The sequence below is a fragment of the Alligator mississippiensis genome, chromosome 12, assembly GCF_030867095.1.
Source record: "Alligator mississippiensis isolate rAllMis1 chromosome 12, rAllMis1, whole genome shotgun sequence".
NCBI classification, from domain to species: domain Eukaryota; kingdom Metazoa; phylum Chordata; order Crocodylia; family Alligatoridae; genus Alligator; species Alligator mississippiensis.
In genome coordinates this window covers 24,449,594-24,469,571 of record NC_081835.1, presented here as the reverse complement: position 1 = coordinate 24,469,571, position 19,978 = coordinate 24,449,594, and the positions used below count along the sequence as shown (strand labels likewise).

General features: G+C 42.7%; 2 protein-coding genes across 3 annotated transcripts; both read right to left on the bottom strand.

Annotated features, from left to right (window-relative positions):
* Nucleotides 1-11: 11 nt before the first annotated feature.
* On the bottom strand, nucleotides 12-14,623 carry ACTR8 (actin related protein 8). Its single transcript, XM_006271921.4, has 13 exons — nucleotides 14,481-14,623; nucleotides 13,321-13,491; nucleotides 12,478-12,588; nucleotides 12,107-12,211; nucleotides 9,805-9,978; nucleotides 9,063-9,156; nucleotides 7,006-7,138; nucleotides 6,065-6,218; nucleotides 5,312-5,407; nucleotides 3,474-3,614; nucleotides 2,156-2,420; nucleotides 1,675-1,838; nucleotides 12-907 (listed from the first exon to the last, which is right to left on the bottom strand). The coding sequence occupies exons 1-13, from the start codon at nucleotides 14,601-14,603 to the stop codon at nucleotides 764-766; spliced, it is 1,875 nt and encodes a 624-aa protein (XP_006271983.1). The 5' UTR covers nucleotides 14,604-14,623; the 3' UTR covers nucleotides 12-763.
* Nucleotides 14,624-16,431: 1,808 nt separating this feature from the next.
* On the bottom strand, nucleotides 16,432-19,914 carry SELENOK (selenoprotein K). 2 transcript variants are annotated; one of them, XM_059716033.1, is made up of 4 exons: nucleotides 19,805-19,914; nucleotides 18,906-18,996; nucleotides 17,322-17,402; nucleotides 16,432-16,528 (listed from the first exon to the last, which is right to left on the bottom strand). In XM_059716033.1, exons 1-4 carry the CDS (start codon nucleotides 19,821-19,823, stop codon nucleotides 16,432-16,434), a joined length of 288 nt encoding a protein of 95 aa, XP_059572016.1. In that variant the 5' UTR covers nucleotides 19,824-19,914. The 2 variants fall into 2 exon arrangements, with proteins under 2 accessions (XP_059572016.1, XP_014452082.1); XM_014596596.3 differs by having other exon boundaries at nucleotides 16,441-16,528.
* Between the last annotated feature and the right edge of the window lie 64 nt (nucleotides 19,915-19,978).

The following is a 19,978-nucleotide window of genomic DNA, read 5'->3' as shown; positions in this document are numbered from 1 at the left end:
TCAGAGAAAGATACTAGACTTTGTTCTTTAATTACATATCCAGTATGTGAAGAGGCAAAAGATGAAAGATAGGATGCCTTCTGCAGAATACATACTGAAATTACTCATGACTTTTAGTGAGCAAACTTTCTTTGTGGAAGATCATACAGAAAGAAAGAAAATCTGTGTTAAGACATTTACTTTCTTCCTAAAACGCTAAAATATTCCATGGTACTTGCATTACTATTACTCAGAGTTTTGATCTTTAATAAACCTTAAAAAGGTGGATAATTATCTACTACATTTTAAGTAGTTCTATTAAAATGCACAACTTACTTCCTCCTTTAAAAATCTCAATGTTACTGCTTCTAAATTCCAGTCAAAATACAATGTTCTTTACAGATACACGTATGTACATAAGACACTAGTATTTTATGTATAGGGTTACAACAGTGTACGGCTTTAAGTCTGACTTGTAATATACAAGGCAACCTACATTATTTGAATGTATATTATTCAGATAAAACGAGCACTCTGTACAGAGTTCAATGCATATAAAGTCTAATGCTATGGTTTTCAAAAAGTACCTAGGCATGATGGGTATCTAATTCTGACTTGCTCAGGAAGATTTTGGCTCCTCTCTCAGGCCCTTCTGAAAAGTCTCAGCCACGAACTTTAACGCATTACAAAAAGAAAAAAAACCAAATAAGCTATAAGTAAGGGAAGTACCTTACACTGAACAATATGACATTTTGGAAAAGTACGAGACAGTTATCTTGTTAGATCACCACACAAAGGCAGCTCTCTCACGTAACATCCGTACACCAAATCGCTGCCATTCTCGCTGATATATCCAGAGTTCTTGAGTTGTATCAAGGCAGGCCAAAACTGCACCCCCTTTCCATGCAATCAAACATGGATCCATATCCTAAATATGGAGAAAGAGAAATATAAGAGAAAGATTAGATAAAAATTCCAGATCTTGTGTGAAGAGAGGTCCTCAATAATTTCAGCTCCCACTTAATTCAGTGGGACATAAGATTCTGGAAAAAAATCAGTCTAAAAATTCCTTCAGGAAAAAAGCATTTGCAAAAACCGTAACTATTTCTCCTTGCATCTGTTTTATTAAGGAACTCAAGAATCACCAATTTTTATTGTCTGTTTTAATTCGGGGTAGTCATACCAGGAAAAGTCTATCCTTACTAAGATTTTGCATTTAAAACATTTTGAGTTATGTTATTTATATTCTTAAAACCATATTTCCTCTTATTTTTCTTGAATGAATGCAAGCGGAAAGCTAATACAATCTACTGACAACTAAGCCCTTTTCTTAAACTTTACTTTGTTCTTCAATCTAATTTTGTTGCCGTAGGTTGAGTTCCTTGATCTGAAAGAAGCAATTAGTGGTAATCTATAAAACATAATGTCACAATAACGATCTCTTCTACTTTTAGATACAAATATACAATGACAGCTAAGGGCACTTTGTGCCTGAAATCTTGTCCATCTCCCCAACTACAGAGCTGATCCAATAAGAGATCCTTACCTTTCATAGCTTATAACACAGCAATTTGAAAGCCTTCTCCCCACAGACATGTAAATGAACAGTGATGCATAATAGATTTCTAAATCTTTAAGATTCCAACTAGCTACCAATAAACTCAGCTTCAACCATTTCATTATCAATCAACATACCTTAGGTCTTGTAATGACTTCCACATTTTCAACAACTCTTCTAAACGAAGGAGGCATCTTGTTGAGAATCCGGTGTTGAAGAAATTCTTGAGCTTTATGAAACATCAGACCTCCTCCCACTACTAGGATGGAACTGTACATCTTCTTCTTGGTATCATCAGATGCTGGAATGATTAAAAAATATAAACAAGTGCTAACATTGTGTGTGCTTGGACAACGAAGGAAAAAAAATCAGTCAAATGACTTCGTTAAACTTATATTAAAAGCAGATGTGTCTCAATTACTAACAGCACAAAAGACAACTAAAATGGGCTTTCATCACGTATACAACATGATGGCAGTATAGTTATTTTTTAAGAGACAAACATAATGGAAAGAACTGTACTTTCTGTAATGTAATGAAAGATGTTAAGAATTGCTTCAAGCTAAACCAAACGACTGGGAACAAAGTATTATGAGATCATGTAAAAACAGTTCTTACCACAGCAGTCAATACTGTGAAGAATGGCTTTGTCAAGTCCTAATGCTTTCCCTTCAAACTGCGATATAGCTGTCTTCCTGGACATGTGTGCTGCTAGAGGTTCCTCAGACTCATTTCCTGTTATTAGACAATCACCCTGAGAGGATCCTAGTTCCACTTCTTGAGGATAGATCCTCTCTGAAATGTCTGAGGACTGACCACGTAGATCTCCCTCAAATCCACCAGGCTTAGACATGGACTTTCGATCAGCTGTAGCTTTGGCAGACTTAAAAATAAGATGATAAACTGGCAGGTTAGTTTTATTTACACAAAAAAAAAAAGATGTTCCTTCATGCACTACTTGACTACAATAATTTAAACACTGTATTTTGTTTCTTTTACTTCACTTTATCTTACTGAGACCTGCTGAATGCTGCTTTTCCAAACCCAGATAAGTTTCCCTAAACTCTTCTTTAAGAAAGTACAGAAACTTCACTTTTCCAAGTCCATCCAACTACATTCCTAGCATGAATGCAATTATACTTGTTTAGCTTATTCTCCTTAGTTTCTAATATACTCACAGCTCTTCAAAAAGTGGGTGTAGATCAGCACTCAATTCATAAATCCTACACATCTATATATTAAAACTCACTTAAAATTATTTACACAGAATTTTATGGTAGTTAGATTTGAACCCATTTAGGGTTAGTCCTTTGAACAATGCTTAAAGTGCTGCAGGTGCTTTTTACAATCTATTTACAATGAAAATAAGAGTTTATTTATTGGAAAAATGCAGAGAATGCCCCACAGTAATCAGGCCAACAGGGATATTCCATATATAAATTATAAGATATTTTAGAATTATTGCATGTTAAAGGTACTGCGACCTGTTACACGAGATGGAAAGGCAAAGATCCTAAATGGGTGTCATTAGTATTATGATAGCATTGGGAGTGCTACTGTAGCCTTGATGGTCCCAGAATTATGGAAGAGGGAAGAATTTTCAGGGGTGATATCTTTTCTTGCACCAACTGCGCGGTTGGGATAAAGTTAGACAAGCTTTCAAGCGCAAGGTGTTTTTCATTCGGTCCCCAAATCACTGTATTATGGTTAACTTCTAAACCGGGTAGTTAAATTCTGAGATTCTTAAATTGCCTATACTAGAGAAATTAGGCTTTACTTCCCTATTCCTGTTCTGAAATGGTGTTAATCCAAAAAGGCTAAGAGATGGCAGTTATACAGTGGCTGCATTTCAATGGAGGGTGAAGAGTTTTGCTAAGCTACACACAGATATCAATAATTTCCTGATTAAGTAATAGTCAACCAAAGATTTACACACCTGCTCCTGTTTACTTTGCGTAGCTAATAGATAGTGTTCATCATGGGGATCCTCAGCATCACCTTGTGATCTGTGTTGCAAAGCTGTCATTTTTTGCCCCACAATTCCAAAAGTTGCTGGATAAAACAAAGCCATCGGAGCCTACAGAGACAGATGAAATACTGTAGTTTCACTACAATTTTAGTTTAATGGATACACATGACATTTATTCTAACAAGTATCCTGATTTATTTTTACTGGATTTACGATTTTAAGCATCTCTCACCTCAGAATTGAAGGAAGACCATTTTGTTTCACGAAGGCTTTTAAATAAACATAAATATCTGAGTTTGTTCAGTTGCAAGCCATTGCAAGAGACACCTAGGGACATCATATACCTACCTATAAATGTAACTTAAAAAACATGACATCAGATGGTCAACCGGAGTTCATAAATCAGTGCTGTTAGACAGCATATTGCAAAATAAGGAATCATAGTAGGGAGAAATGAAACCAGCTTCTTTAATTAGCATCCCTGCTCCTACAAATTGCAGAGTTTTATGCAGTCATTGTGATGTAACAAACCAATGGGGGCTAATCTCTTTGGCAGACATGCCACAAAGTAAGCTCTACAATGGACCCAAGTGTCACTGTGATCCTCTTCCCTGCCTAATTCGTTGCTCTGCTTTCTGCTCTATCTGCCAGTGTTCCTTGCTCCTTCTGTAATCCATCATATGGGCACACAGACATTGCCCACACCAGCTGTGCATGCAGGCCAGCAGGTGGCCACTAGGGCTGTGCAAAATTTCAACTGGTGTTTCATTTCAAAGCTGGTTCGATGTGTTTTGAGTTCAAAACAGTGAAATTTTCAATTTGTTTTGTTTCACAAAACAAAAGGCTTTGAAACAGCTTCGAAACTAAATGAGGGCACACAAAACATTTCAAATGTTTTGAAATGTTTTGAGTTTCGAAGCAGAGCTTGTTTGAAGCTAAACAGAAACTAAGGAGAAGGAGGGGGCAGAGGGGGGAAGAACTGCTCTGATATTGACATATAGCTCCCTGTTCAATTCCCCAGCTTTCTCATCGCTTTCCCCAATCCTTCCCTGGGGGGAACAGGCCCCCAGCCGGCAGCAGCAACCTGATGAAAAACTGCGTGCAGATCCGGGGGCCCGCACCCCCCAAGGGGGCTGTGCCAGACTCCTCCTGGGGGGCGTGGGCCCCTGGATCTGTACACAGGATGACAACATGCGCTGCTGCCGGCTGAGGCCAGCACTAGTACCCGAGTCTGCCCAGCACAGCCCTCGCCAAGTGCCAGAAAGAACCCAGTGCTGGTGCTGGCCCCAGCACGCTGTCATCCTGCGCACAGATCTGGGGGCCCACGCCCCCTGGGAGGGCTGTGGGGCTGTGCCAGCCGGCAGCATGCTGTCATCCCGCATGCAGATCTGAGGCCCTGGTGCCCCCTGGGAAGAGTCCGGCACAGCCCTGCAGCCCTCCCGGGGTGTGCACCCCCAGATCGGTGCATGGGATGACAGCAGGCTGCCGCTGCCAGCAAGTGATGCAAGTTTTGCTTTGAACAGTTTGAGGTGCAGTTTTCCAGAAACTTCTCCTTGAAACTTGGCAGGCTTCATGCCCTCAAAAGGGGCAACCATCCCTGCAATTTTCATCCGAATCAGGTAAGAAATGACAAAGTTATAGGCATTTTCATGATTCCCCATCATAGCCTATTGGGGAAACGTTGAAACAGTGAAAGTTTCGATGAAATGAAATGGAATAGTGCTTCAAAACAGGTAAATGAGACACTGCTACCAACAAAGACAAACACTGAATATGTTACTTTTAGGTACATATTTTTAAATTACCTGTAGTTTTTCATCCCCTAAACGGAACTGGTATAATAAGGCTGGAGAGTCTGGATGGCGAATTTGGAACTCATGGTCTTGCAGTCCAGAAATATCCTGGTATCAGTAAAACATACCAAGAAATGTTACTAATTTGGAACAACTTAATAAGATCACTCTGCTACCCTTCAAGCACTAAGATAAAAGGTAACAAAACAGCCATAACAAGTCAGAATTTTGTTTATCCCCCAAATTCCTCCCTTTTCTAAAGTCTCTGTTCTGCAACAGAATCTGTTAGTACAGCCTCTTTTCCACGTGGTCCACAACTAAAGCTCTGTCTGGATACCAAAGTTCATGTTCACAGATCTTGTTGTAGGCTACGGCCTTAAAGTAGGAATTGTATGACTCCGGCTAAAATCATCACGCAACAGCAATAGGAAAAATCATGCCTTAAAACCTATACATAATCTCTATATGCCTAAAAATGTGTGTTTCTAGAGATTAATATTTCTCTCACTCAAAATAATGGTTCAGTTTAGAAAGCATAATGTTTTCTATATTTATACAACCCATTTCTATATATACCCCTCCACTCTAAAACAGAATAGTTTGAAAAATATTTTCTTTATATTGCAATGTACACATCAGTTGTTATATTTTATGCATAACTGTTATGGGTTGTTTTTTTTCAGTAAACAGCACTACACTGTAAAACCACATCTAATCATCTTGGAACAATTTGTTCCTCTGAAAACTCCCCACTTCCTTCCTCACCTGATCTAAATGACAAAATGTCTCTTTGAGGTGCTGCAGGAGAAGGCAGTCCAATTTGTTAGTTAACTGACAATCTCTGTAAGGAAATCCAGCTCGCTGCATAAGCCAGTAAAAACACCTTGATACATCAGACCCTCCATATGCAAGGCACAACCTAAAACACAGAGAAAGAAACCAAAACGGTTGGTTCATTCATTTTCCCTGTAGCTAAGATATTGTGTGTCAGCATAAGAAGGAACATGAACATTTTAGATTCAAGGTGCTTATAACTTCCACATAATTTACACAGCAAATGGGACTAGTTCCTGCTTACTCTATATATTCCTCAGCTATATGGCCCCTATTATGGTATGGGCCCTACACACCTAAGGGTCTGCCTTTTCTCTTAAATTCCACCATGGTCCATAAGGTCAGCCAAGAGCAACCTCCTGAAATATCATCTGTGCACCACATCTGTTTGGTAAAAACATGTAGGAGGTCATTCTCAGTAGTAACTCTTCAGCTCTAGAACTCCCTGCCACTTGCAGTCTGTCAGAGCCTAAGCCAGGATTTCTTCTGGAAGTGCTATAAAACCTTTTTATTTGGACAAGTCTTCAACAAGCAGGCTTAAGTTTAGGGGCACTGTTCGGACAGTTTGTTCTATTATATATTATTTCATTGCAGCATTTTTTATCTGTCTTAATAAATTATCTGTTTTTTCTTATAAGATGTCCTGAGCTACTTATGGGGAGGGTGGCATATAAACCAAATAAATGTAATGGGATTCTCTTATTTTGACTCAATTATTTAACAAACAAGCCTGCTACATGCCTACAGTGTTGCCTTAACTCAGACTAGTAAATAAGCCTTTAACTTTAGAAACAAGTAAGGTAATATTAAATACACACATTCAGATTTGTTAACACATTTTTCACTTATGATCTGGCACATTAAAAAATTACCGGGTATTGCGATGTGAAACTCCATCCTCCACACAACAAACACTGGTCTTCTGATCGCCCACATCCACTATACATGCACTACCTAAGCCACTTCCAAAAGTAGCACAGACAGACTCCTGATGTATGACAATACCTAGAAATATAACAAGAAGATAGATATCTGGTTTTAAACCAAGCTCCTAAAATGTATCTCTGTCATGACGGTAGCATTATTTTTTAAACTTACTAGGGGCTCGAAACTGCATAAAAAAAATTACATTCTACAGAAAGTGACACCATTTGCTAGGATACTCTCATTTCCCAGAAGTGGAGAGCTACATTTGCTAGGATACTCACACTTTCCATCAATGAAAAGACCCTTAACTGTTGAAGAAAAATGACTTAAGAGTGGAGTGAAAAGCTGTGTTCAAATATTCTTTTCAGATTGAATTTAAAAATTTGGATTTTACAATAATCTTAGATTTGCAACTGGTATTAAAAGGCTTCAATCATCAGGAGGAGACAAGTCATTTTACTCAACACTGTTTTAATAATGTACAATTTTCTTTAAAATGTGCGCTATAATTTTTTAAACAGAAAAAAGACCAGGTTTGAATCCATCTCTCTCTCCCTCCATCCCTCTTTGAAACCTCACAAACAAACTACTCCTAGTTGCATTAAATATGTACTCTTCTACCTAAAGAGCACGAGAGAAGAACTCGCTTCAAAAACTCTTCCAAATTTTGAAGGAAGAGGATCACTCAGCTGAGTAAACGTTTAGTAGAAAAAAATAATATTGTAAAATAAGTTACTTAAGAGGGGGAAGCTGAGAGTTTAGTTACATTCTGTAACTGGCTCAGCTCTTTAATGAGTTAATATTTAGGAAACAGCACCCTCAAGTGGACATGCTGAGAACAATTATCTTTATTTTTGCACTATTATATCTTCTTGAATCAAGCAGATGTATACAAACAAGAGCTGAAATGGAAGTTCTTTTTTCCCAAGCTTGCCAACCGAGTTCTAGAGGGACTGGAAGAATGTTTTGGGAGGCAGGAGAATCAAAGAAATTTCTCTCAGATACATATACTAAAAGATCATTTGTGTAATGCAGACAAACGCTGTGGAATTCAAAGAAGAAAAAGTAATCTGGCATACAAGTAGAATTGAAAAGGCACTATTCTTCTCATTTAATGTGAGCACCCCTAACAAGACCATCTGACAAAGCATGAAATTAGAACCCTTCTCAAAAGCATTAGGTAAGAGTTAGAAACAATTGCTGGAGTACAGGGACATAACCTGGTAATTGATCTTAACTTGGAGAAACAAATTGACCTTGTTCGTGGTATATTATTTGTATGTATAGGTGCATGTACACATACCTCTCTGGATGTAGTAAGTGAGCTGTCCCTCCCCCTCCCACAGTTGCATCTTTCAAATGAAATATCACCTTCCTATGTTTAATTTTCTGTGTCAGGTGTAGATACAGGAAAGCAAGTTCTGAAATCTATCATTCAGCAAAGATGAGGAAATATACTTGCTGCTGTGGCAGCATTCAGGAAGTGTCTTTATTACTTATTAAAACTCAGCGGAGTCATTATGTTCTTTAATTGCTTGCAAGTAACTTAATCGTTTACAGTATCCCCTAATGTACAGCTTATCATTCCTTTCCACTTTCTTAACTTCTCTCTCAATATTTCACGTTGTGCAAAGAACTTTAAATACCTCACACAGAAATAGACTTACTGGTTCCTTCAGGGATTGTTTGAGAAGCTTAAAACTGAGAACTGTTCATATGGCACATTACTGTCACTACTACGGCAATTCTCTGAGAAGATACAAGTCTTGCCCATTTAAAAAAAATCAATTTTCTAGAAAAATATTTAGTTGTATGAACATGGGTAACTTACCCAACATTTGCTGACAAGTACACCCTGCCCCAATAGATTTAGGCAGTAAGTGGGAACATGTTAGGGACTTTCTTTGGAAACGGAAGGTGGGTCCAGCTCAGAAATCAAATGCCTTTCAAAACAATTTTTTACACCATACCAATAACGAATATTAAATGCTTGCTGATTTACCTGAAAAGCCCATCTTCATTAGGATCATATTTACCAACTCCTTCACATGCTGCTTATTATAGATGTCTGGAATCAGTAAAATGCATCTGTAATACTGAAGACAAGAACAGCATATTAAGACCACTTTTCAAAGCAACAGAGTTCAAAACAATTCTTCTGTATACACTAGAAGCTAGATAGTACATACATAGTAAGCTATACAGAGGACCTACCAAGAAGAACCAGTATTACTGAAAAAGAGAGGCAGCTAATTAAAAAATATACATGATTTAAAAATCAGTTCAAAATAGTATCAAATTGTATATACAAAATGTTATGGGAGGTTTACAAACATTTCAGGCTACAGACAAATCAGATGCAAGAAAAACCATCTGTTCAGTAAGCAAAATAAATTACACAAGCTTTATGAATTTGGTCCTCAATCCTTTCAATTCAAGTAAACATATGAACACAAAACAATGATTTGAAATGTTAAGCTGAATTTTCAAAAATCTAATATTCTAAAAAACTCTAATACCAAATCCTACGCTTAGGTAAGTGGGCAGGATTAACTCCTAATGAAGTTCATAGGACCTGCATGAGCCAGAAGGCAACATTCAGCCATAAAATATCAACAACAGGTTTAGAGGCAACAATGTCAGCAGTAGGGCTAAGATATTTGGCTGCTCCATAGCTGACACCCTCCAAAGCCCTCTGGACAATGCTGTAGTGGGTATAGGGCAGAAAGTTGCCAGTATCTCACCTTTAAATCTTTCAGTGGTATTTCTAAATATTTTTGTATTGCATGAGACCATATAACTTCAAGATCTGCTAGCACTGCAGTTAAAGAGCCTCCAGGCCCTGGATGGATGTTCAATTGTCCTCGTCGGATAGGCCAGTGAATATTATAGCAGTCTAATGGATTTACATACAGTGCCTGAAAAGAAAAAAGAAAGTCCTATATATGTCTTCCTCATTCTCTTTCAGCAAGCAACTTCGAAACTATTTTGAATCATGGGCAGGGTACACAAATGGCCTAAGCTATTATTGCAAAAACAATATATTTTTTTAAAACATGATAACTTCTTTACAATGGGAAATGAAGATAAATGGCTTCCATCAATAGCAGAAGAAAGACTGGACCATAATATATAAAGGAGGAAGCACATGTGGTAGTTAAAGAACTTATTTTCAAAGTTACTTGAATATTCATGACCATAGCAATCCATCGAAGGAGCAGGTAACATATTCTGAACATTGAATCAGATTAGAGAGAGAAACAGAAGTTAATATGTAATGATAAACCTTTAAAAACACTTTCTTGTTCAAAGGAAACTGACATATATATTACTTGATGACTAATGCTTTACGTTTCTCTTGTTGCCAGTGTCTTGCCTTTTCCAGACATTAGACCAGGGATTCCCAAACTGGGTGCCACAGCATCATGGGGTGCCACCAGATCCTTTGAAGGATGCCACAAGAGGCATTTGTACACATGCTTGCACTGCAGCCCCAGGTGCTTTTAAAAGCGCCCAGCGCTGCAGCACATGCAGTTGTATAAGCAGCAAAATGCACGGTGGTGCTGAGAAAATGGCAGCGGCGCACTTTTGAACTAAAACACATATTGCCACTTATAAAACTGCATGTGATACACTGCAGTAAATGTAAGCTCATGTGCAGAGCAGACTCGATTACTCTCTGGTGCATCGCAAGACAAAAAGGTACGTGTATAAATGCTCAAGATGCAAGGAGATAAACCAGGGGTGGGCAAAATACGGCCTGCGGGCCAGATCCGGCCTGCGAGGCCATTCCATCCGGCCCATGGGGCTCCTAAAAAATGTAGAAAATTAGTATTTCTCTGCCCTTGGTTCCCGTCAAAAATGACAGGAACCAAGGGCAGTAGGACCCAGGGTGGCAGCAGGACCAGGTTACAACCTGGTGCTGAATGCAAGGAAGAGCAGCCCCTCACTTGCTGTGTGGCCTGTGCCCCGCACTTGCAGCCTGCCTGGGACTGCCTGTGTCTGCTCCAGACAGCCTCACGTGGGTTGCAAGCACCTGTAGCAGGGAGCGCCAGCCATGGGGTGGGTGAGGGGCCACTTTTACCTGTGCTCAGCACCAACTTCTTCCCTGCCAGCAAGCAGGGGGTCGGGGCTGTGTGCTGCCCCCACCTGTACCGTGGGGCTGGGGGGCACTGAGTGTGAATGGGTGGGGAGCCAGTGGGAGCACGGGGCCCGCACCAGTGCCCCAGGGTCAGTGACAGTGGGGCCCAGAGCAGGGTGGCAGGAGCACAGGGTCCCAGCTGGCATGGGCTCTATGGAGCCAGGCCAGCTCCCCCCTCTTCCTGCTGGTGCAGCCCAGCCCAGCTCCAAAGACCCCTGCCAGCCTGCGCCCTGCTTTGGGCCCCACCGGTGTTGGCCTTGGGACATTGGTCCCAAGACATTGGGACATTGGTCCCAAGATGGTGACCGGGGGCTGGGCATGTCAAGGGGTGGGGCACCAAAACTGGGTAAGAGGCCCTCTGCCTGAAATAATTGCCCCCTCCTGAGATAAACGCAAGCTCAGACTGGCTGATTCTCCATCCATACTGCCTGGCCCCTCTGCAAGGAGGTACATGTTATAATATAGAAATTAGTTTTTAAAAATGGAGGCCACTCAATTCACAAAAGTTATGGAGGCGTGCCTTGTGTCTAAAAAGGATGAAAACCACTGCACTAGATAGAGTGAGTTTGCATCTCATTGTGGCCATGGAGTAATGCTGGTTTATACCAGCACAGTACCTTGCCTATTGTTCCTATTAAGAAGTTGACTCTGTAATGTTCAACAAATAAGTATTTGTTCGGGTTAGGGAATTTTTCATGTCCTCCTGAATAACACGTGAATAGTCTTTTAGCTTTTTGTGAACACTTTTTCACCTCCCAGGTAAAAACATATCATCTACTGTTTGAATATATTCAGTTTACTTTGCCTTTTGAAATATAACCATATCAGATTGTGATCTGATTAAATATTTGCACTAAAGAACTATATTAGAATTTTGTTTCAGTGGTGGAAAAGTGAATTCTTACCTCTTCTCCAACCAAATACTCAGGATGATGAGATGTATTTGTCCATTTGGTCCCAGAGCTGTGATCTAAAATAGCCGGACGCATCTGTCTGTTGTATGATCGGGCCTGAAATGCATATTAAGTTACCTAGTATTAAGAAACATCTTGCCAATCACAATATCTTTCTTTTTCATCTCATGTATGAAAAAAAAAGATAACCATAAAGTTCATATGTAAAAGTGCACTTCCCTCTTTCTCTTCTATTTGGCCAAGGCACACTTTGGCACTGAGTGCACTACTGCTTACTGCTGCATAAACTCTACCCCCAAAGAGGAATCAAACTGAACTACTGTGTAACAGGACAATTTAATAAAGTATGATGAAAGAGTTACCTGATCAGGTGACACTGGTATACGCCTTGCCCCATTGGACATCTTTTTAGACCATATTGCTTGGTCCACCATTTTAAGGCCATTTTGTCTTTGCTCAGTACTTTCAGGTTTCTAAACAAAAAAACAAAAAAACCCAAACCCATGCAACTTGATAAAATTTCTTGCAAAATAAGAGAGACCATGCACATCTGTATACTGAATAATACTGAAGCTGGTAATAAAACATGAATCACTGCAGGAACATAATGTCAGACTATGAGGATGGCAGCCAACATGCATGATAGGGGTATATTTATTTAGAGGGAACACTTTTATATTACAGCCCCTGATACAAACCTACTGAGGTCTTTCTACTGACTTGAATGGACATTGGACTGGCTTGCGTTGTAGTCAGTTTACTAACCATGCCCATGTAACTCCACAAACATCAAACAGCAAAAAACATGCTAAGTAACACTCTGTTTAGAAAATAAAATGTAAAAATATTTTAAATGTTACTTTTGACAGTAATTTGACAGTAAAGACTCAAATTGCAGGAAGGTTAAGTTGCTTAGACCAAATTTGCCTAGACATCACAACAAAACAAGATTCTGCTGTGTTAATTTTTAAAACATCGGGGCTTTGCCAAGCAGTTGAATCTTTTGAGAAACGTGGAATGAATTGAACGAAACATGAAGAACATCAGACCCAGGATTCCCAACCAAAAGCAGCACAACACAGCTTATTTTAAACATAAAATAACATATTTAAAACATATTAAGCTTATTAAACAGCTTATTTTAACCAACCCCAGGGTACCCAATTTCCAAACATAATGTGTTGCTAGAACATTTGCTCCCTTACATTGAGTCCATCTCTGAGGAGCCAGCTATCCCTGTATGTGGCCTGTCCTTGCTGCTTGTGTCTTCTCGCAATAAGGTGGGGAACGCTCACAGGCAGCGTGTCAGTGGCTCTTCCTAGCCTCAGTGTGGTGGACCCAGGGTGGATGACGACAATGAAGTTGCTTTGTATTTGCTGGAAACATTCAAACAGACACACAAGTGTATCAGGCCCCTGGCCATGTACCCTCAGAGGCTGAGGGGGCACGGCAACCACCCACAGGTGGCAGGGACATTTGTGATGTGGGCACTGGAGGGTGGCAACCAGCGGCAATCAGGGACTGCCCGCAGATGCCGCTGGTGGTGGGGGTGGCGGCAAGTGGCAAATGCCCGCAGGCACAGCTGGCAGCACTGCTGGCACTTTTCACAGGGGGTGCACGTGCACTCCATACATGGTGCCAATGCCCCTGGTACTCAAACCTTTCTGCCTGGCAGGCTGCGAGGACAGTGTCCACAGCTGGGATCCACCTGGGGGTCCCAATCTGACACTGGGGGGAGGAGAACCACCGAGGCGGTGGGGGTAACCACCTGGGGGAAACGGGACTGTGAAGGCTGGCTTCAACACCCCCACTCAGGGAAGGGGCTGGGGAAAAGGGAGCAGCGGGGGGCAGTGTTGCCAGGTGTACAATAATTATGATAGTTGTACAATAATTTAAACCCTTGTACCATGTACAATCAATAATAGTAAAAGGTTTCAAAATGTAGGATAATTTTTGACAGTTGATTGATGCAGTATGAGCACATGCAAAACCCAAGTCACCCTCAGGGAGCCTTAATCGACTTCCGGTTTGCTGTCAGCGCTTTCTCACGGCCGCTTGCCTCGAAATAAAGAAACGCTTCCACCCCGATGCCCCAGGTCGCACTGGCTGCCCGCTACAGCGACCGATAGGCGGTAAAGAGGACGTCTTATTTGCACAGGCTGTCAGCGCGCGACAGTCTTCGTCGAATGCGGTAATTTCACAGTTTCACATCCGAGACCTGGCAGCGCTGCGCGAGGAAGGGGAAGGGGAAGGGGAAGAGGAAGGGGTCGCAGCCCGGCCGGGCTTGGGAGGCGGCCGCGCAGCGTCAGCCGGGGTCAGAACCGCGCCGGGTCCCCGCGGCCGCCGGCACCAGGCCCGGCCTCACCTCCTGCAGGGACTCGGGCACGGCGGCGGGCACGATGGGCCGCTTCGCCCCGCGCTGCTCGCGCTCCTTGTCGCGCTCCCGGTCCCGCCCGTTCTCCACCTCGCCCTTCTCCGCCTGCGTCATGGCCGCCGCGAACCCGCGCGCGCCCCACCGGCACCACGTGACCACGGCCAGGGGGCGGGGCTGCGCTGGGCTCCGGCGACTTTAAAGGGCCCTCGCACGCGAGCCCCACCCCCACCCCCCAGCGGCGGAGCTGGGGCGCTGCGCTGCGCCTCCCCGGGGCGGCACTGGACGAGCACGAGGCCCTGCTCCGTCCCCGAGCGGCACCGCTGTCAGTAGAAACCTCCTTCCCCGGGACAGCGCCCCCGGGCAGCGCGCTGTCAGCCCGGCTCCCGGCGGGGCGTCCAGGCAGGGAGCCGGGGGAAGACCCCCCCCTCCCCAGACTGTTTCCTCTTCCAGATTGAAAATACTTGGAGGTGGGGAAAGGTCACGTTTCCAGGCTATTGGTTAGTAAGAAATTAAGAGGACAGGTCTATTGTTTAGTATTCAACTGCGGTGAGAAGTAGGTTGTAGTACGAGACGAAAGGTATGCTGAAGTTAAAAGCACCTCAGTGAGGTGGTGGAGCTGCCACGGTCTTGAAAATATGTAAGAAGCAAGGTGGATTTCAGGGGGTTTGGGGCAGTATCTTGTATTGGACCCTTGTCGCAGGTGAAAAAAGCAGTGTCCAAGAGTGGCACCTCTCCCAACTTAAGCTGGTTCACTAAGAGATCATCAAAAACATTTGCTGTAAGGGGTAGGATGTGTAGGTTCCCTGCATGTATTCCTCAAATCTTCTTTATCAGCTGCTAAAACAAGCCTTGTAAGAGCATTTTCCTCTTTAAGCTATGTTATGAACAAGTGTATTGCAAATAGAATGGTTTTAATCTTTCCTAGTAAGGATCATGGGAGTCCATGTTTTGCAAAGCCAAATATATTTACTTATTACTTCGCACCTACAATAAAATATTCATAAACTATACAAAAAAACTCAAAACAATTCAGACAGACAGTAACATGTGCATTTAATAAAACTGCACTTCAGTCACACTGGATCCCGGAAGAGGGAATTCCCAGCACAACTTCACGAATCTGCTTTATCACAGAGCAGTTTCCAATCTGACATACACATTCACATCTTTCAAACCCATTTGGTCCACCATCAAAATTTCTTCCTCTCCAGCTTGTAAATGTGTAAGTCCAGTTGCCTGCTTTTTACAGCAGGCATTTACCTAAAAAAAATAAAACAAAGCACATCATAAACAACAGACTAGATCAGACCTATACACTGTATTAACATACTGAATTAAGATAACATTTTAATTATATAACAGCACAAAAATTGAGATAAAATTGTAAAAACCTTTCATGCTATATTATCCATATAAACTTGTACTGCAATTTAATGGTAATGAGTATTAATAGAATACAGAAACTGTATACATGCAGGATTTTTATGCATGTCAGTTAAAAAAAAAAAAAAACAACTATCAGTCAGAGCACTTTTTCCCCCCAGGTCCTCTGGCCAGTCACCTTAAAAAAAAGGAGCATGTTAGAAAACATTACAGCCTGAAAATGTATTTAAACCAAGTTAAAACATGACTCTATAACATAAATAGAAAAAAGAAAGCTCCTATAGCTTCACAGAATAAGCATAGGACCGGCAACAAAAGGTAACAGAAAAGTACTAAATAACGGAAACTGTTGGTCTCTACCGATTAGTCAACCAGAACTCAGATCTATGAAGTTTCCCTTTTTCCACCCTCATTAAGTTTTCAGTTCCATTTGTTTTGCCTCAATTTCTTGTAACTTTTGTAAAAGGTGTTCTGCTACTGATATAAATTCCAACGGAAAGTTTAATTGTCATCCTATTACTTTTGAAATGGGTCCTAAAGAAGATATAACAAACTAAGTTTACCTTCCTCATCCACCTCCAGCCATGGGTGGTGGACTGGGACCTCCACCAAAGTGATTTATTCGACCCATTCTACGGCGAGGATTTCCTGGAGGCCTAATTAGAGAGCAGAAGAAAATGTCACTATCACGGGAGGACAGGTAAATAATAATAATATCAAACTGTTATTATGGTTTGTACCTGCATAAGTCTACTGTTCATGGGCTCCCCCTTATAACAACTTGTTTTTTGTACAATAGTTGACTGCTGAAGAGCAGCCAAATTGTCCCCTCCATGTGAAAAGTTGCAGGAGGAAGTTTTGCAAGAACATCCCTGTAAGAATGCCCTTGTGAAGAGTACTTCTGATTTTTTCCTCCCCCCTCTCATGAGTAGTTTGCCACAAAAAGGCAAGACCCCAGGGATCTATTGTAGGCAAAGGTCATCCATGAAGAAATCCTGTTTTGCATCCTTTGGCTGTCTAGCAGCAACTGGTTCCAAGTCTCTCAGAAAGTCTGCTGAAAAGATATAAGGATTCAGAAGCCAATAAGCCCTCCACTTTAACAAAATGAGAGATGATCCACATGCAGATCACAGGTTTGACCCACAAATACAAGTCTACAAGAAAAAGGAGCTACACTATATAAAACCAGAAAAATACTTCCCATTACATAGGTTCTGGAAGTTCTGTTACCCTGAATCTATGGTCTTGCATTACCATATTTCAATACACAGTGCACCATTTCTTACAAATTAAAGAGTAAGTGATCTTTTGTTAGTGAAAGCCAGATGTATCTTAATTTCCTGGCATTATTTTTTCTACCTGTTCTTAGTTAAGGTAGGGCACCACAACTTTAACATTTACATTAAACTACATTACTTAAACTAATGCAAAACTGAAGATAGACAATACCCTCTTCCATCATCGTATCTTGAATATGAGGAAGATGTGTTCCCCTTCCTTCTCAAGTCTGGTTGAATAATACTCTGGAAACTAGAAATAATGGGAGAAAGGATAGATGGATTAACCAGTAAAAATTAATAGTTTCTGCACTGCTGAACTATACAGAGACACTAGACACAAAAGTACAACTTGTTTTCAAAGATTAACTTTCAGGTGCTTGTTACTGCTGAGTAAAACCAGCAGTTCTCTAACTCCTTTTTTTGTGAGCTAAAATCAGTCCAGATTAAATTTAAGATAATAACCCTGGCAAATATGGGCACCCAAGTTGATGCGCTAAAATGTTTTTACCATGCACTCTGTGAAACTAGGATGTCCATAAGATTCAAACCTGGAACTGAAGTGATAAAACCACCTAACTCATCTAGATATCAATCTAAAATCTAGCTAGGAACTAACTCAGTGTAGCAGGAGGCTTATTGCTTCTGCTACTTTAAGAGAAGGCAGACTGCAGATAGAGTAGTCACAGGTGCTGCAGGAGGCAATCAGGAGTCACAGGACCCAAAAGGGGGCTGGACTTGCAGGATATAAGCCCAGAGCCTCAGCTGGGGTGGGTGTCTGATCCTGACAGCCAAGATGTGAAAAACTCCTGAATGGCAGGACTACAACCAAGCTCCTGGCAAACAACTAAACAGGGGTAAGCAGTCTGTTGGTTTAGGGATTGAGACAAGGGGTGGAGAAGGTTTTAGCTGGCTTAGGACTGGTGCTAGGTCCCAAGGCTAAAGAGCAGGGCTACAGCTGAGGGAGAGAACAAGGAGGACTAGGGATCCATAGCTCACAAGGGGCAAGAGGCAGAGTCAGTGACTCAGCTCAGGAGGGGTGTGCAGGGTCAGGAAGCGCAGATGTCTTGACTGGCCTAGGAGGGGCCAGGGCCCAGGAAGAGTCAAAGGTCAAGGAGGGGCCATAGCAGCAGACAGAGTTACAGATAAGCAGCTCAGAGGAGGGCAGAGTCTGGGCCAGGGGTCCAGTGCTACAGGAAAGGCAACATCAGGGTCAGGGCCCCAGGACCATACCCAGGAGGAACGAAGAGGGGTGAAATACCTAGGTGAGCAGAGCAAGGGCTGAGCAGCTACCAAGGGGAGTTGTGGCCATCCCTGTGACAAGCGCATCTAACACTTGAGTATTAGTCCAACATTTTTATCAATTATCTGATTTGACGGCTGGCCAGAAACACTTCAACAAAGTGTACACCCCTTATTCATTCATAAGGGCATAAAACTGAAGTAACTAGTCAATATTCAAATTATATCAGCTACTGTGTATTATTCTTTGTATAAGAATCCTCATAAATTGGAATAACTTTTCCTCTACAGATTCTTGTATTCAGTACAGCTTTATTCCCAAGGGCAGTTAACCTAATTCGTCACTTAAGATGGAGGGTGGGGGGCAACAACAACGTGGAAAGCTCTAGTTGTGGGACAGTACTGGCAAGCTGGGATTTGACTGTTCCTTGGTATGTCTTTGCATTGTATTTCCCTGTGGCCACTGAACGATTGCTACATTTAATGCCACAAGAAAAGTGAGACCCGTACTTACAACAAGACCACAAAATCTGCTATTGCCCAGAAGAAATCTGTTATAGATGATAAACTCCAAGGAGCCCGATTCTGGTTACCCAACACTTGTCCTATAACATACAAGACACAGTAAATATGTACAAGGACCAATCAGCAACTTGAATCATTCCAGTGTTGCTTGTTAAATAAAATATCTGTGGGTGGCCAGTGCTAGTTTTACAGTACTTGAAAGCTGTATCCCACATCTTATGAAAAGAACAGCATTTCATCTGTTCAAAGTCAGACCAGCAAAATGAGCCTGGTGCTTGTGCCAGCAAAGCTACTTAGGTGGTGTATTTTAGGTATGTTTCTAAATTCAGCCTGGCACCCCTCCTTCCATTTCCTTCCAAGCTTAATGCAATCAGAACAGCAGGGTCCCATCCAGGGCATCTCCACGTGCCTGTGGGTGCGGCACGGCCTGCGCTCGCTGCTGGAGGGGGCTGTCGGAGCCCCAGATGGGCTGAGGCTGCTCGGGCAGCGGGGCAGGCCGTACGGGTGGGTGGCAGCGGGGAGACGTGGCTCCAGAAAACAACAAGACGTCAAGCGACGGGGGAGAAGGCGGGCCATACAAATGCGGAGGCGGCGAGTCTGTCCCTGGAGCCCAGCGCTCCGCCACGGGACCCGCGGATTCCTGCCCAGGGGGACGTCGAGGCGAGGGGCCAGCTGTACAGCGCGAAACCTGCCTTGCAGGCGGCGGGAGAACAGCCTCCTGCCGGCCTGGCCGCGCCCCACGCCCGTGTCCAGCGATCACTAGACCAGGACTCGGCGCCGCGTCCGTGCCCCTGCACCGGCGGCTCCCTGCGGGAAGCGCCCCCTCCCCGCTATCGCACCGGGCACTCCCGGCCGCGCCCCCGGCCCGTGCCCGGGCCCCGCTCTCACCGTTGGAGATGTAAACCATCGCGGCCGCCGCTACGGAGCCTGCGCCACGGATCCGAGCATGCGCAGTAGTATCCGCTGACGCAGCTTCCAGGGGGGGGATGTGCGCGCGCAGCGGCAAGCGTAGAGAGTGGTGAACGGAGGGGAGGGCGGGGCGAGCGTGTGTCACAGGCCGCT